General features: G+C 38.2%; 1 protein-coding gene across 2 annotated transcripts; it reads left to right on the top strand.

The window, feature by feature from the left end:
- Positions 1 to 4,676: 4,676 nt before the first annotated feature.
- Positions 4,677 to 12,431, top strand: LOC148048062 (thymosin beta-12-like). Of its 2 annotated transcripts, none has more exons than XM_087707824.1 (3): positions 4,677 to 5,035; positions 5,817 to 5,924; positions 12,060 to 12,431. In XM_087707824.1, exons 2-3 carry the CDS (start codon positions 5,825 to 5,827, stop codon positions 12,095 to 12,097), a joined length of 138 nt encoding a protein of 45 aa, XP_087563950.1. In that variant the 5' UTR covers positions 4,677 to 5,035; positions 5,817 to 5,824; the 3' UTR covers positions 12,098 to 12,431. The 2 variants fall into 2 exon arrangements, with proteins under 2 accessions (XP_087563950.1, XP_087563951.1); XM_087707825.1 differs by lacking the exon at positions 4,677 to 5,035 and adding an exon at positions 5,315 to 5,409.
- Positions 12,432 to 17,997: the final 5,566 nt, after the last annotated feature.

Below are 17,997 nucleotides of genomic sequence, written 5' to 3'. Positions count from 1 at the left end.
AACAGGATAGAACTGGCTGAATTGCACCACTGAGGTAATTCCCAGATTACGACCGTTCCCTTAGCGAATGTTCGAAGTTACGTGATAAGCGCCCTCTAGTGTTTATGAACAAGCCCCAAACCTACTAATCTTGCAGCACCACGGCAGTTGTTCGCCCTTATGAACAATCACAGAGGCTCTGCAACATTCCTCCTGCTTGTTGCCGACAAAATGGAGCTTCTGAGGGGAGGATCTGCCTATACATTGCTATGATGTCACCAGTAAGCTACTCCTTACCTAAGATGATCTTAAATTTTAGCAATAAGAGATGAGAAAGTTGCAAGCTCTACAAAATAATATCCGTGCAATTAGCAGTTGGGAAGATTTGTTATTTAATTAACAAAGCTGTTCTGGAATCGTTTTGGCTCAAGAGGAAAATAAAATGAGAGACTAAATAACTAGTCATGCCCTATAATCCTAATTTTAAATTGTCCATTAATCTTACAAAACCATAACTTTGGGTTGTTGTTTTTTAATCTGACATGTCTTACTTTGCTTCTGTCTCTAAAATATTTGATTGTTTCATTCTTTTAGGCTACAAATGGGTTTCTTAGCCACTAGTAGCTAAAGTTCAAATGCAATAAGTATGTGGTGCTAATCATGTCCCTCTTTGTACAGCCTTTAAAAAGTGCACCTTGGATAGGCTGGGTGAGCTGAGGGTGGGGTGGCCTTTGGTACACCTTGAAGAGGACTGGCAGAGATAAACAGCCACCTGCATGAGGGTTTCCGCAGCAAGACAAAGGCGCTACAGTTTTAACTCCAGCAAATCCTGATTGCTAGTGGCAAGACCAGGAACTGAAGGACAGAGGTCAGCAACATGGAGCAACAGGAGCCACGTGCTGCCTGTTCGACACCCTCGTGATTCATTGTCTTCGTGGCTGGGAACTTGTTTCTGTTTCCAAGTTGAGATATTTATTCTGGCAATAAAGCAGAACAAATGACAGAGAGGGAATAAGAGCCTTCCTTGCAAGATGATCACCTTGTTCTGTTTTCTTAGGCTTCATACAAAAATCTGAAACGATCTGACATTTCTAAGCACACGGCTGTATCCAGCAGATATAAAGACCTTTTATGCGCCATATGAATTGAGCAATACATAATTCCTCTATTAATTTATTCTGAATTCTAAACTCTCGAGCTTTCACTTGCTAAGAATAGAACACATACGACTGTGGTTCAAATGTGTGTTGCTCCAAAGTAACGCTAATATAGATATAAACCATTTCGATGAGCTTATTGACTTAACGTGATTGCTTTGATAAGGCAAAATGCTTGCTTTACTTAAGGCCTCATTGTTTGGTTTCAAAGACCACTCTCCTACTTCTTCCTTGAAGAAAACTGTAATTCTTTGTTACTTTTACACATACCATCTACAGTATAACACCTATAAAAAGAATGCTTCCTTATTATTCACCACCTTCTGATTACATTAGAGGTTGTAAATATCATGGAACAAATATAGTCAAGAGAATTGAGCATAATATTCTGCAGGACCACTGGATTTTTTTTAAAAAAAATAATCTTTATTGTAAGTTTGTAATTCTGTTTTTTAACCGAACAGATCAAAATGTATTAGCCCTACAGTAGATTTAAAATATGTTACATCTTCAGATCACTATCCTCCTAAATAAGTTGATGATTACTCTTTTCTAGACATACCATATCTGGACAGAAAATTTATCCCTCTCTGCTGTCATCTAGTGATCATATGGATTTCTGCAGTCCAAGTATTCTTGTTTCTGCAAGCTGACATCTTTCTCTACTGATTTTCAGTGCAGTCATACGATTAATAATGTGTACATAATGTACTATATTATATACCATGACTACAAACAATGGGAATTTCGGGCCATTTGTTATACACCAACTGACAAAGATGGGAAAGCTTAAGACATTTATGTACTTAGGAAGAAAATATATATTTATTCATATTTTTATGCATTGCTTTTGTTTAGATGGAATCATGAAACCTGAAATACATAAATTAAAAAAAATGTTTTCCAGGATAAGAAATTTTATTCAGCCATTAGTTGATTTTCAAAATACTTCCCAAAAACCACATGGCTAAATGTAGAAGTTAATTCAGAGGGTTAAAGGGTGATAAGAAATCAGTTCATTACAAAAATAAGGAGCAGGTGGAAACTATCTCCTCCGTCCCAAACCAAAACAGTTATCTGTTTCCTGTCAACCTTCTCATATTTAATACAAGTTGCTAAATATCAGTGCATGAAAATACAGTCCTCTAAGGATGCATTTGTGGAGTTAACGAGGTGCTTTAAAGACATTAGCAAACTACACAAGTTGAAAGTTCCCTGATCCTGCTGTATTAGATACAAAATGGATAATGAACTTACTGATATATAATTATAATAATAAATAAATAAATTAATTATAATAATCAGATACTGGGGGGAAAATACCATTTTGGAAAACCTTACACATTTGAAATATCTCCACATCTGATTCCTTAACCACTTCATCAAACTGGCTCTCGCTAAAATTTATACATTGAAGCCTATGAATCTGTACATCCCATTTTATAAGGTTCTATTCAGAAATGCTATAAACTCAATCCAACATAAGAGTAGCTTTGCTGGAATACATCAGCAAATACATTATTCTGGTCATAAGCAAAAGGTCAACTTTTTTTTTCATAAGCAGAAGATGCAGACATGTCTTCCTTGTCATTGTTCCCCTGCCACAGGTTTTCAAAGCCATGATGCCCATGATGCAGAAGGAACCCTAAGTCAAGACCAAGAGCTTTTGACAGACCTGCCATATTTTTTTTTGCCATGTTTTAAGGTCATTTAAGTTAATGTCCATCTTCATGCTTTGTAGTAGAGATTCCATAAGCTAATTATGTGCTGCTTGCCCTCCAATAAATTTCATGACATGATGCTTGGTTGTAATATTTTGCGAAAAGGAGACAAAATCTTTCCCAGTCTGCTATCTCCATGCCTTGGATGGTTACATACATTTCAGTCATGTCCCCTTCCATCACCATTTCCCCAAGCTGAAAATTTCCAACCCTTCTAGCTTTCTCTCACAATTCTGAGTCCTCTCCCACTTCACTGCGTAGAGAACTGTATCCCAAAGTCTGTGATTAATCAACAATCCTAATTTCAGTCTGATCCTGCAGATGAATTCCATCCTCATTCAACACTCATTTTCTAAGTGTTGGAGATGTGTTAAAAAAATAATTATTTGTGCATGTTCTGGAATATATTATTTTGTATGTGCATGTATTTATAGTTGATCAACAACAAAAGCTCTATTATAAATTCCTACCTGAATCTTTGTTTAAAATTGCACTGGCAAAAGAAGATAATAGTAATAATAGCAGTAGCAGTAATAGCAATAGTAATTATCCATATCCCAAGCAAGACCCGGGTGGTTGAATTGTCAGATGCCTTACTTCCAGTTGCTGTTGTTAAGCATCAGATCTATTCAAAATAAGACTGAAATCATTTATCCTAAGCTGATAGATCAGGGGTATCAAATTCATGTCATCATGTCAGCATCAAGTGACGTATCTGGATTCCCCCTCCCTTTGCTAAACCGGGCATGGGCGTGGCCAGCATGTGACGCATCTGGCCTATGGGCCAGGAGTTTGGCGGCCCTGTGATAGATTATTATGTAGGTTTGGCATGTATTATTCAAACCTGGTTAAATAGTTAAATCTAGCCCCGTCAGAAGCCTATCCTTCTGGTATGCCGTAACATCAACCTTCATGCCCTCAAGTAAAGATCTCATGTCATTTCTGAGTTCACTGTTTCTACAGTGGCTATGGATCTGACACAAGTAACCCCATGGGTGTGGTTACATGGGTATGCATCAATTGGATTAGATCTTTCCTTGGAGTAAACCTGATCATGTGGACTGATTATGGAGGACATTAACATTTATCCCTGAGCAGGGATAGGAGGAAGGGTTACACAGTGTACATTGTGCTGAGCTCCTAAACCAAAAGCTAAATTTAAGAAAGAAAGAAAACATTACTAGATTATATGCCTAAAATTGAGTCCAAAGGTGAATTGATTGTTAACAAGTTTTAGAGATGCTATTTGTCTTCCAAATAAATAAATATCTTCTCCTACATTAGAACATAAATATGCAGGCCTGGGGTAGAAAGAAGCAGCATACGGTAAACATTAAGGTCAACAATAACAAATTATTTAAAAATATTTAAATTCAGAAAATGTGGTAGGGAGGTCATGTGATGTGCTCAAGGAAGAGACATGGATTGCAGGGGCAATCAGGAGAAAAAGACAACGCCTGTATCAGAGATAGATATTCTCTACGTTGTTATTTCGATCAACTATAGCTTTTCTGGTTTAATTTTTCTTTTATAGTTGAGCAAATAAATGCTTATGATCGATTTATTTTACACTGCTGTTATTCGCTAATTAGATAAGCAAGTGAAGCATCGACGAACACATATTGCCATCTTCCTACAGCACTGGGTGTGACAGTGTATTTGCATCCTTGCTCACCCCCCTCTTAGCATAAGGAGTAATCCAGCTTCTTCATGCACAAATAAAAGATCCTTTATTTCTGATCAACGCCTAGGCTAGTTCCAGGAAATTGCTGAGCTTTACAAGGCAGTTCCTCTGAAAGGAAGATTTTACTTCAACCGAGATATGTGTATCCTCCTTTTTGCCTGCCACATATTTGCCTCAAGCATTTTTGTACACAGAATTGATTTAAAAAAATAAGCTCAGCAAATGTGGGGGAAGGAGGAAAATAGCATATTGATTTTCTTTTGAAATTTTCATTGTCCAGGTTGGATATTATCCTTTTGTCCCTTGTGCACCCAGCTACGTGAAGCGTGCTTTGTGAAATAATAAATTGATATTCGCTGAACCACCCTTGCTGCAAGCTTATCAATATTAATTGAGGTGGGCTGAGATGGGGAGGAGGGATCAGCGTGTGACCTTTCCCAACCCATGCTGGCTCAGATAGTCAAAACGTAGCCGAGGAGGAAGGAGCAGAACAGGTAACGGCATGTGGTTTTATTATCTTTCCTGCCCTAATCATATAAAAGCAGTAAATGTGTCTAGCTTCAGTACAAAAGGCAGCCTTTATTGATAAACTTTGGAGTAAATTCATTCTGGTTGATCTGGATTTAGATTGTTTGTTTCTAAGAGAGAAAAATCAGAAGCTTAAATATGATCCAGTAGGGAAAAATTTAGTGCTGGGATGTTTGTTTAATCAGAAATATTCTGCATGGGGTGTGATGAATGGAAACAAAAATACGGAAGAACAAAGCAATCTTGCAGATCTTCCATTCTATTGTTAAGAGCAGTTGTGCGCCGTGGCTCTTCTGGACATTTATTTTTGTGGCTTTGTTCTACTAAAGGAAACTCAATTGTCTGTTAAATAATGTCCTTGAAGGGGTCTGGGAAATGATCCCCAAGTGTTAGAGGATATTTAAAAAATAAAATAAAATAAAGTATGCTAGAAAGTCAGCTTCTGTGCACCCACCCAGAGTCAGTTTTTCATTAAATTGTTTCCAGAGCAATTGTTAATTTCCCAAGGAATATTTTATTCAGAAATAAATTTAAATCCTTTATTTCCCTTTGTTTGTTATTTTCATGTTTAAATGATTTTTAAACTTATGTCTTCAGAAGTAGAACATTTATTGTATATGTTATTAGATTTCACATAAAATATGATCCAGAAGTATTTTAAAATATGTGTGTGTGCCTGTGTGTCTATAGCATGCAATCTAGCACCAGTTAACAAAGCCATGGGTGTGTTTCTTCCTTCTTTGTCAGGGTTCATCATGTCTGACAAACCAGATTTTGCAGAAATTGAAACGTTTGATAAGACCAAACTGAAAAAGACTGAAACTAGAGAAAAAAATCCATTACCTACCAAGGAAAGTAAGTGATTTCTTTGTACAATTAGTTAATCAGTGTGTATGATATATAAATTGGCAGTGACCTATTGGACCACATTTCCTTGGGAACTATTCATACAGACGCATGAACAGGCAGGTCCCGCTGAAATGAATGAATTTATTCCTCAAAAGCTACATGCAGCCTTCCTGTTTTCCTAGTAGTTTTAAAAAATGATTTCATGCAGTCATGTATGAAGGCATGTATGTACAAATTATGACTTTCAAGCTAATTGAACCAGTCAGTGCCAAGCAAGGCAATAATTTAATCTGCAATTTGAACTGTTTATTTCATGTGACTTTTCTAAGGCATTGTGGCTGGAATTTCACAACTAAAATCTCATGTAATGCATACCAAAGGGAGCTTTGAAACTGTTTCAACAACGTGCATGGCTCACACACAAAGGATTTTGTATCTATTTAAAGATTTGACTGGTTCCTTGTGGCAAAAATCATTATGCTATGGTGACCTACAAAAGCTGTGGTTATAATGAATTTAAAAGTTTTAAGGTGACTGAACCATATTTTTAAAAACCGATAAATGCACAGCATTATTAACTATTGCAGACAATAGTATTCCATCAATTGAAAAATTGCTTAGTCCTGCCCTCTGCTGGTTGGTAGTTAAATCCAACATTTAATATTGCTTGATAAGGCTTTCACCTACTACCACCTTCCATCTGCTGAAAGACTTACTATTTTTCTTGCAAAAAATAACCATTTAACATGGTAAATAGAAAAATATTAATGCATCCATTTTGCCACCCTAAGTGTTTCCTGAAGGAATAACATTACATCACAGATCTTGTGACCTGCTAGCTAGTCTAAATGCTTTTCCTATGAATGGAATATTTTCATTTATTAGGTATAATATAAATGGGTCAGATAATATCTCTTATCTACATGTCAATAAATGATACGGCATACATCTATATTCTTGCAAAAGAGAGAATAAAGAAAAGGATAGTTCCTCGGATTATTTCAGAGACAGATTCAGACACTCAGATAAGAGATAACTTCATGACTAGTCCTCAAACTGTGGTCACATGATTACCATTTGCGAGTTTCACAGCCAGCTTCCCAAAAAATCAACGGAGAAGCTGGCACTAAAATCACCAGTTGCAGTCCCATGATGTCTCACTTAATGACTGCATCGCTTAGAATCGCTATGGTCATTCAGTGAAGACTAATTGGTTCCTTTGCATGTGGAAAACGTAAAACGATCTCTAGAAAAAGCATTGCAATCACCAGACCACCTCCTAATCCTTCACCAGAACTTCGCAAGACATGGAAGAGATATACTTCTACGATCCTATGAAACAAAACCATTGGATTGTAAAAGCCTTGCCTGTGCCTTTTTTTCAGCCTCTCCTTCTGTGTCTTCATCCCTTTGCAACACGCCCTTTTTCTTGCCCAGGGTGAGGAAAGAGAAGACATGGGCTATCATCTTGCAGCCTCTTCCTGGCTTCAGGAGCTTTAGTTCTGAGTCAATCTCGTCTTTTAAAAATGAAAAAGATTTGGGATAAAAATATCAAACACAGAAAGAAGCAAATGGAAAGCAAATACAATATGTGTGTTGCTTTACTTTATTAGTATTTTACCTGCCATGATTTTACAGAAAGAAAGTTGCTGGTATAAATTAGAGCTGTGATGTTGCCCGTTCCTCTTCTAGATTTCTGGCACACATGCCAGAGGTGGGTTCTTACCGGTTCGGCCGAATAGGTAGTAATTCAGTCGCCGAACTGGTTCCATCTGTTTTAGAACTGGTTCTATCAGCTTTTTGTTTTTTGCTTCTCTGCATGCACAGAAGCAATTTTTTAAACTACTGTGCATGCGCGCGTAATGCGCATCAAGCACGTACATTCCTGAAGCGCGTCCCTGAGCGAACCAGCAGTAAAATAATCCAGAACCCACCCCTGCCACATGCGCACGTGACGATCAGCTGGCCCTTGTGCGTGTGGCAGTGCTGAAAATCAGAAGAGCTGGTCTTCCATTTTCCAGCGTGAGCATGCGTGCCAGCTGATATGCATGTGCACATTTGCAGGAGTAACCGGGAAACCTGTCGGATGGCGCACATGCACATGCTGGAAACCGGAAGTACATTTTCCGGCACATGCATGCCCCCTGTGCAGCTCCTTTTCCTGGTCGTGCCCCAGACGAACATGCTCCCTTTTCAGCATTCATTGCAGAGCTGGGTTGCTCCCGATTTGGCTGAACTGGTAATGGAATTCAGGTCTTGGTCGTAGAACCGGCAGCAACCCAGGCCTGCCACGCCCCCCCAAACCGGTTCCCTCGCTGCTGCTGGCCCGCCACCATTTTGGTTTTTAGTGACTGCACAGTTCACTGTAAATTGCTTTGCACATATGCATATGGGGGTTGCGAACCGATAGTAAAACCGGCAGCAATCCACCCCTGACAGTGCCATGTGTGTGTGTGCATGCTCCCTTTTTGTCACTTGATGCTGAAAAGATTTGCCATCACTGAATTAGAGCCTTCTCTACCTCTTTTGGGAGCACCTCAGTGGTGGGTTTCAAATTTTTTTAGAACCTCTTCTGTGGGTGTGGCCTGTTTTGTGGGAGTGACTTGTCATCCATGTGACTGGGTGGGAGTGGCTTGCCGGCTATGTAACTGAGTGGAAGTGGCTTGGCAGCCATGTGACTGGGTGGGCATGGCCAACTTGTAAAATATGGTGAAACTCACTTAACAACGCTCTTGCTTAGCAACCAAAATGTTGGCACAGAAACTCTGGAATTTGAAGCATGCAAATCTTAAAGCTGTCACATTACAAGACCCTTGAACCCCTAACCCTTTAGAAAAAAACCCAGGGGTGTTCAAACTTGACAGCTTTAAGACTTGTGGACTTCAACTCCCAGAATTCCTCCTCCAGTCATGTTGGCTCAGGAACTCTGGCATTGAAGCACACAAGTCTTAAAGCTGTCAAGTTACAAGACCCTTGCACCCCTAACCCTTTAGAAAAAAAACCCCAGGGGTGTTCAAACTTGACAGCTTTAAGACTTGTGAACTTCAACTCCCAGAATTCCTCCTCTCGCTCTTCATCTTGATGATATGCGGACGGGCGTTAGGAGGGAGCTGGAACTGGTTCTAAATGACACTGTAAATTTGTGGAACCTCTTCTATAGAAGAGGTTAGAACTGGCAGGAACCCACCCCTGGAGCACTTGTTTCTGTGCAGTGACCAAGAATCATGGGATTCTTTTGCTGTCTTCTGTTACACCTCCTTTCACTAGACATCAACCCCCCACCCCCACCCCTTTGTTCATGCATTCCCAGGATTGCATTTCATGCCCAATGTCCATTAATAGAAAAGATACCTCTGGTGGAACTGATTCCTCCTTCTCACCTATAAAACCTTCCCCCAAACTGCTGCATTTAATCTAGAGGCTTATGCGATACTCAGAGCAGTTTGGGGCAGAGGAGGTAAATAGGCAGAAAGAAGCAGTTTTGTTATACGAGCTTAAGTCCTTTCATGTGACGTTGGACTGAAATCCTGAATTTTTTAAAGCACTGGGTCTGTTCTAAAAATAAATAGCTTACATAGCTTACATAGCTAGCAATCTGATCTCTGGGACTATAATTTGTCATTTGTTAATAGAAAGAGGCAATATTTTTAAAAAAATGCCTTATCAAGCACAGCAGCTGTTTGATACAAGAGAAAGGTTTCTGGCACTTTCCAATCTTATTAAAATATTCAATTGTTGGGCCAGTAGCCAATATGAGAGAACAGCTAGTTTTCATACCAAGCATCAGTTGACTTTGGGCCCATAAAAGAGGAGATTAAGGGCAATAAAGTTTAAGATATGCAGTTGATGAAACTTTGTCATTTATTTTTAAGTGTTAATAATACCCAACACCTGTAGGAAAACACTAGGACAATGTTGTTGTTGATAAAGATGTTTATCCTCCTATACTTCCAAAAAGCTAAGAGTGACATCTTTTGTTGTTGTTAGTTACAAAGTCGTATCCGACCCATCTCGATCCCATGGACAACATTCCTCCAGGCCTTCCTGTCCTCTACCCTCCTCTGGAGTCCATTTAAGCTCACACTGACTGCTTCGCTGACTCCATCCAGCCACCTCATTCTCTGTCCTCCCCTTTTTTTTTTGCCCTCAATCTTTCCCAGCATGAGGCTCTTCTCCAGTGAGTCCTTCCTTCTCATTAGGTGGCCAAAGTATTTGAGTTTCATCTTCAGGATCTGGCCTTCTAAAGAACAGTCAGGGTTGATCTCCTCTAGGACTGACCAGTTTGATCGTCTTGCAGTCCAATGGACTCTCAGGAGTCTTCTCCAGCACCATAGTTCAAAGGCCTCAATTCTTTGGCCTTCCCTTTATTCTAAGTGTGTGGAGTTAAATTATCTTCATTCCTCTAAGTCTCAACAGATGGCAGCACCTAACCAATCTTTGCTGATCTAGAAGGCTAAGTAGTTTAAGTATTGATTAGTATTTAAAGGGGAAGCAGATAGGAAGTGAAAGGCTTTAGTTAAGACTGGGAAGTCACTTTCCTGGGGAAGGCAGTAACCATCCAGTTCTGCATCATGCCAAGAAAGCTGCAAGGATGTTTTTAGTGTAAAACCCCACAGGGTTGAATTCACTTCGAAGTCAATTTTCCCTCCATTCCAAATTCAAGCTGCTCATTAAGATTCTTTAATGCGTTATAGGTAGTCCTTGACTTACAACCACCATTGGGCTTAAAATTAATATTGCGAGCGAGACATTTGTTAAGTGATTTTTGCCACATTTTACGACATTTCTTGCAACCGTTGTTAAGTGAATCACTGCGGTTGTTAAGTTAGTATTACGGTGGTTAAGTGAATCTGGGTTCCCCATTGACTTTGCTTGTCAGAAACTTGCAAACATTGATCCAGTGAACCCAGGACACTGCTTCCGTCATAAATAGGAACCAATTGCCAAGCTTACCCATTTTGATTGGATGAGCATGGGGATGCTGCAACGGTCGTGTGAAAAACTGTCATAAGTCACTTTTCTCAGTGCTGTTCTAACTTCAAGCTGTCACGAAACAAAAGGTTGTAAGTCAAGGACTACCTGCACTGCAGTGTATCTTTAGTGTAACATTGGGAAAAGTAGACCTTAAAATTATTTTGCCAGACCCATAGTGCGCTATGATTGGGGGGGAGGGGCAATCGTGGGTCTGTGGACTGGCTTTCGTCTGCACCATGCCAGAAACCATCCCAGACAAGCGAAGCCCCATACAAAGTATGCAGGCAGCACATAAAACGCGCCCTCTTCAGACCATGGGAAAACCTCTCTCCACGGATGAGGTCCCTGCCGCCCAAAAGATTGGGGACCACTGAGCAATGGGATTCTGTAACTCTTAATTTAGGAAAAAGGCCTGTTTGCAGGATATCTGTATTGGACTGCTTGAGGTCCTGCCTTGGACTGCCTAGAGCCCAGGAAATCCTTACCTGAGTCTAATTGCCAGGACAGTTTCCAACTATTTTGAGGTGATAAATAAAGATTGGAGTAATTGGAGTAAAATATCATAAAGTAGTTGTGAAAAACCAAACTCACTCTTACGAATGAAGACAAATATACATGTCGCCAGAATTCTACAACACTCATTCTTTTCTGTGCTGAAACTTCTGGTAGTGGGGGGATGGAATCAAATCCTGGCCCTGTCCATGTCTGACACCCATCCTATATGTCATTTCTCTGAATGCAAAATTTCTTCCTAATGTTAAAGAGGCAATAGGTCAGAAGGTTTCAACAGTTAATTGTCTCCCTAATTAACTATTCAATTGACTATGATACACCTGAATATTTTATTTCTATTCAACCGATCAAAATTATTTTCTCAAACTTCAGAAACCTCACTTCCAGCAATGTTGAACCACTCGATAAAACAAATAGTGCAAAATGATTGATCTGCAATAGTGGTTGTGTTAATCTTTCATAGTTGCTAAAGCATCTGCTTTGCACGAATTAGTACCAATGAAAAAGACCTGCTTGTGTATTTTTTTTAAAAAAAAATCTGTACAAATGTCAAATGTTGACAAATTATGTTTATATCTTTCTTTCTTTCTTTCTTTCTTTCTTTCTTTCTTTCTTTCTTTCTTTCTTTCTTTCTTTCTTTCTTTCTTTTTACAGCTATTGAACAGGAAAAGCAAAACAAAAACACACCTTGAAGTTGAATCAGAAGATATGGCTAACATCTCCTGCTATGGGGTTTTACGTTCTACATTTTAAAAATCTGTTATTAGTTGATGTATTCTGATTTTTCAGAAATAGCACTTTTTTTACTTCCCTCCCCCATATATTAAAACAGCAATCAGTTTTAAAGAAATCAAAACACCATTTATAATTTCCCAAAGACACTGCATATTGTGTATCCAATATATATGTGAATTTGCCAAAAATGTATCTTTTTGTTGTTTATCAACAGAAACTATTATTTTCATATACTATCTGATATGGAACCCCACAATAAACCAGTTTCTCATGTGTTGCCCTTGTTTAAAATTACATTTTCTAATTCAAAAAGAGCTGCACGTCTTGATCAAAAAGTCTTTCTGTAAACATCCTTAATAAGATGATTTAATTTCAGACCACAATTAAATATATCTATGTCCGTAACAGGCATGGGGCTTGGCACAAAGCAAAAATGTTTGAAGACTATCAAGATAATGCCACCAGAGATTATTCTTTTCCAATTTATTGCAAAATTAAAGTTTTGAATGCCTTCCATGATCAAATATATATTTCATCCTGATACAAAAAATGTTCCATAAGAGAAAGTTACATGCTAATTTATCATGCTGGAGCATATTTACACTTGGAAACCTTGGAAATGTCAATATTAACCCATTTCATCTTCAGATAAAGGGTTTGAATCTTAATCCATATGTCTTTCTGATAGAAAAATGAAATCGGTATTTGGATCTTATCTAATGATTCATCCATTTTTGTTTCTTGGACTGCTGAACCTGCATCTGATGAGCATGATATTGGGGGACTCTGAAAAGACCAAAAACTACTTTTACATCTCAAAGTTAGACAATGGATGTATTGGAGCTAGGTGATGATACATTCAAATAATTTATTATTATAATAAATAATATTAGCACAAGACAATTAACGTCAAAAGCTAAGGCAATTTAGTAGACAACAGAGCTAAAAAAGAAGCAGCATGTCAATTATTATTATTACTATGAAATACCCATGCTTCCTCTTCACTTAGATTTCTTAGAAGAGCTATTTTGGGAAACTAAAGGGGAAGGACTAGATAACTGTTTCAATTGATCAACTAGGCCATTTCTCCTCCCCCCCCCCCGCCCGCCCAGCTAATGCTACCATAAGAATAAGGATTAACTGTCCTGACCTAAAATATATTTCGGGTGAGGGAAGAGCTTGAATTTGCAGTGTGACTTGTTTTTCACTAGATGGTACTTTTCCATCATTGTACTGCATCTGGTTAAGATGTCAACATGTATGAGAAGGATCTGGTTCATGGAAACCAATATCCTCCACCCTCTCTCTTTCTCTTTCTCTCAGTCCTGAGAACTAGTTCTGGCAAGCCCCTTCTGAAAAATGCTGCCAAGAAAACCACAGGATGCAGTCTCCAGAAGTCAAAAATGACTTAAAGGCAAAACTTTTAAGTTTTATTGCAGAAACTGGAAACAGAAATATGTTCAGAAAAAAAGTGAATATTTATTTCCATAGTAAATAGGACAATTAAACCTCATCTGGTAGCTAAGAATGTGCCTGGCAGGATGTGATCTTTCAATAAAAATGAAATATGTCTTGAATTTAAAATCTTCCATTTTTAAAATTGTGGATACAATTAAGGGAAATAACTTTGTATAAAGTAAATATAACATGAATGTTTAGATCAAAAGCTTTTTTTTAATACCCACAGATGAGATTTCCAGGTTACTGTACTCTGATTAAAATGCAAGGGTCTTAGCATGCATGAAGATTTCCCCTCTAGTGCAGAAAATATGCAGTTAATGGCATTGAAGCATTTACATCATATCCCCAGAAAAAAAGTTGTTGTTAAATAATAAATATAAGAAAAATATCTAATAGATCTAGTGAAATAATCAAAGTAACGTCTGAAGAATAGGATGATTAGGGTCATAGTATCAAAAATAAGAAACTTTACTGTTTTATTAAAAAAATGATTTCACAAAATTTCCTTTATGGTTCTTTTTAAGGCACATTTTATTTTATTTAACTGTACTACAGTACTGTTAATGCACTCTTTGGAGTTGCTGCTTTAAAGATGTCAGGTAGTTGGCTTTTCAGAGAGAGTTTTAAGTTAGGAAATGCTATATACAATATGTTTAGATACAGAAAAATATAAAATCGACCAATTTTTATTTCTCAATACTACATAGACAATTTTTAAGAAATGGATTTCAAAAGTTTTATTCCACTGTTATCATGGAGTACGCTTGAAAAACTAGTCCAAGAACCCTAACATTACACTACTTATCTTTATAGTCTACGTACGGCTCAGGCCCACGGTGGGTACAAGATACAAGATACTGTATGTTTATTTATTATTTATTTCCATTGAACCAGCAAATAAGAGCAACAAGCAAACAGAATGAGTCATTTTGAGAAGTAAAAGTGCAGTGTCAAATATGTCTTGGATAATAGTATCCACATGCATTGCTGCGTGCATGAATCAGGATGTTGTCAAAATAAAGATCAATATTAATATTTCAAAGAAATCAAAGCTTTTAAAATGTGCTGTGCACCCTGACATTAGTTTCTTCTCTAACTGATGAAGCACCACTTGCTAGACTCCTCCAGTTAATTGCCACAATCAATTCAAGATACATATAAGAATCATTTGAACTGTAGGAGCAGCTTATCTCATTTCCCCCAAGAATAAAATTGTGCAGGACTGTATCTTTGAGAATATTAACCACAAGATCACTTTATTAATTCATCAGGAAGATTACAATACCTTCCTCAACAAAACCACTTGGAAAAATACTGCATGCTCTTACAGAGCTGAAACACAATGCTAGATTCTTTTTTAGTGGGAAAGGAAGATATCATTTGGATTTTCAGTCATTAGGTTTAGTTCTTTGTATTTTCAGGGAGGACTGGAAACAAAAATCCTGCTAGAAACTTTGAAGTGCCATTGTTATAGCAATACATTTTTGTTTTCTTCAGAAAAATTCTCAAATATTTTATTTGATTACCATTGTGGAAGAGAATGTCCTTTCTGGAATTATCCTTCGGCTATGCATATTAATGTTACATTAAGGATACTTCAGTCTGCAGGCCACATACCTGCTTATTGCAAACTTCAAACAAAAGGAGAAGTTATTCCTTTTTTTCCTTTGAGAAAGAATGGAAAGACATTGAGTAGGGATGTGGAATAGTAGCAGCAGCTCTAGGGCACAGGTCTGATATGTTTGAAAACATAAAGTGTTGTCCTTCGGCTTGTGTGAATAAGAATATTCTTAGCTTAGCATTAGCAATGCCCTGTCTAGGCTGATGGCTATCTGACCTTAGGCTACAGACTAATACCCACCAGACGCCCAGGTATGATGAATGTTTAACATAATTCAATTTGCACACTAGATACGTCTTATCACAAAGCTTCAGTCCATCCCCAAAGCTTCAACCCAAAGCTGCAAATTCCTGTAGATAACATTTCCATAGAACGCATCTTCAGGGACAGCATATATTATCCCCCTGCCAAAATAAACAAAACTAGTCACATGCCATAGAGCTTAAGACATTTCAATGTATGACTATATTAGAGCTATGGAGTGAATTAAGATTAGCACAACAAATTTCTCTCTGCATGCAGGACAATAATGGGGGGCAAGATACCTCATTGTCCTTGCAGCCCCACATGCTATGGGAGGGGAAAAAATGTGAAAACTGAGTTTCCTGTTGTCCAAAGAATGGCCCACCTGAATCTAGCTTGTTTGAAAAAATGGTTGATATTGCTTTTTTGATCAGATGCAAAAACAGAAGAATATTTTGGGGAGAGAAACAAAAATATCCTGAAAACCCGTCCTTTCTGAATGATCTTGACATGATTGTCATGGACAGATTGTCAGGATAACTTGTCCTCAACTTGACCCTTTAGGTTTTGCAGTGGTGAAATTAGCAATCAAACTAAATCCGTCCTCCTTGCTGCTGATCATCCTCTTCTTTCTCTTTCCACTTTATCCATCATTATAGGCTTCCCCAAGGAGCTGAGTTCTGCACAAGGTGTACATAATGTATTATAATTTAAGCCAGGTAATTTCTATCTAATGTGAGAATTAGATAGAATGTGAGATGCACAGAATTCTGTCTTTGCGTCTGGTTATAAAAGCAATATCAATCATTTTCTCAAACAGGCTAAATTCAGATGGGTTGTTTTGTTCTGTTGGAGCCATTTGTTTGTTGTGTATCCACAATGTTCTCAAGAGTTTACTTCAACACCATCAGCATTAATGTTTATTCTGCTTCTTCAACAGCAGCAAGGAGAATGGATTCAATTTACATTCATAGACTATCACAGGGAAAAACATTGCCTGCCCAATTTTGATCTTTGTAGGTACAGGCCAGTGGAGGGTTTCAAAAATTGTTCGAACCTACTCTGTGGGTGTGGCCTCCTTTGTGGGAATGGCTTGCTGCCCATGTGACCAGATGGGAGCGGCTTGCCACCCATGTGACTGGATATGAAGATGTCAACGACACTTATCAGAACCACCTTAAATTACCTCACACACAGCACTGGCATGCATAAGAATATGATGTAAACTTGTTTTTTAAAAGGCATCTTTGGTTTGCGTTAAAACAACTTTAACACACGCAATGTTCTGATTGCACCACAAATGCAGTAGTCATCCTTACCTTTCACAGAGGCACTGAGTTTTATAAATATGAGCATGATAGTGTAGAATAATCATATCCAAGGACCAGTGGTGGGTTTCAAAAAAATTTGGAGCCTCTTCTGTAGGTGTGGCCTGCTTTCCGGGTCCACTGGTGGAACCTCTTCTAACCAGTTCGGTAGATTTGACAAACCGGTTCTACCGAATAGGTGCGAACTGGTAGGAACCCACCTCTGGTACAGGCATCTCAGAGGCATCTGGGCACTTTTTCCAGAGGCATCATTGTTACCCTACCAAGTGCTAGTCTATGACTTATTTCTTCACTGCAAGTTTCTTTACTGCTGATAGCCAATCATAAAAAGCAGTATTTAGTACTTCAGTATATTCACTGTCAGTTCTGCTGTCTCCTTCATATTTAATCTTAGTCTTCTCACTTTTTCATTGTGCACCTTGACTTTAAAGACTACAACTTTAAGATCACTTTCAGTTTCACTATCAAGATAGTGTCTTCAGTACAGAACAAGGTATTGATATTTCCTTCTTCCAATTTTAAAACCATACCCCCCCCCTCCTCCTCCTCCTCCTCCTCCTCCTCCTCCTCCTCCTCCTCCTCCTCCTCCTCCTCCTCCTCCTCCTCCTCCTCCTCCTCCTTCTTCTTCTTCTTCTTCTTCTTCTTCTTCTTCTTCCTTTACCTAACAGGGAGTCAGTCTGTTCTACCATGTTCTGTCTTGATTGTGGCTTCATCTCCTGTACATGGATTTCACTTGAGAAGAATAAGATGTTCTTGAACTCCCATTTTCTAAGCACCTTCCATAGCTTGACATGATTGATACAATAAAAGGCGTTTTTACAAACAGTGAAGGACACACTGACTTCTTTTAGTTACTCTTCGGCTTTTTCAATTATTCACTGTGAATTCATAGGACAACATGAGAGTGAGGCTCATCTTCTCTTCCAGAGACAGTTAGTTCCCTAGTAGGAGAGTCCATCCAGGGAACACCTAACATCTGGCTCAATTCTGCCACCTGTGTGGAGATTAATTACTGATGTGATTAAAACAGTTTAAAAAATCTAATAAGGATAGTCCGCATGATGATCTATCATTATTATTCATAACTGTTTTTACATATTTTATACTGGAAGTTGGGTCTTTTACATTTTTCCAGTAGTACACGCAAAAGAAAATAATTCATATCAAAGATACATATTCCATGAGGTCAAATTCTTGAAAGAAT

Source organism: Thamnophis sirtalis, unplaced genomic scaffold (assembly GCF_051295495.1).
Source record: "Thamnophis sirtalis isolate CommonGarterSnake01/CBP01778 unplaced genomic scaffold, rThaSir2_p1.2 scaffold_3, whole genome shotgun sequence".
Taxonomy (NCBI): domain Eukaryota; kingdom Metazoa; phylum Chordata; class Lepidosauria; order Squamata; family Natricidae; genus Thamnophis; species Thamnophis sirtalis.
This window is presented reverse-complemented; position numbering and strand designations above follow the sequence as displayed.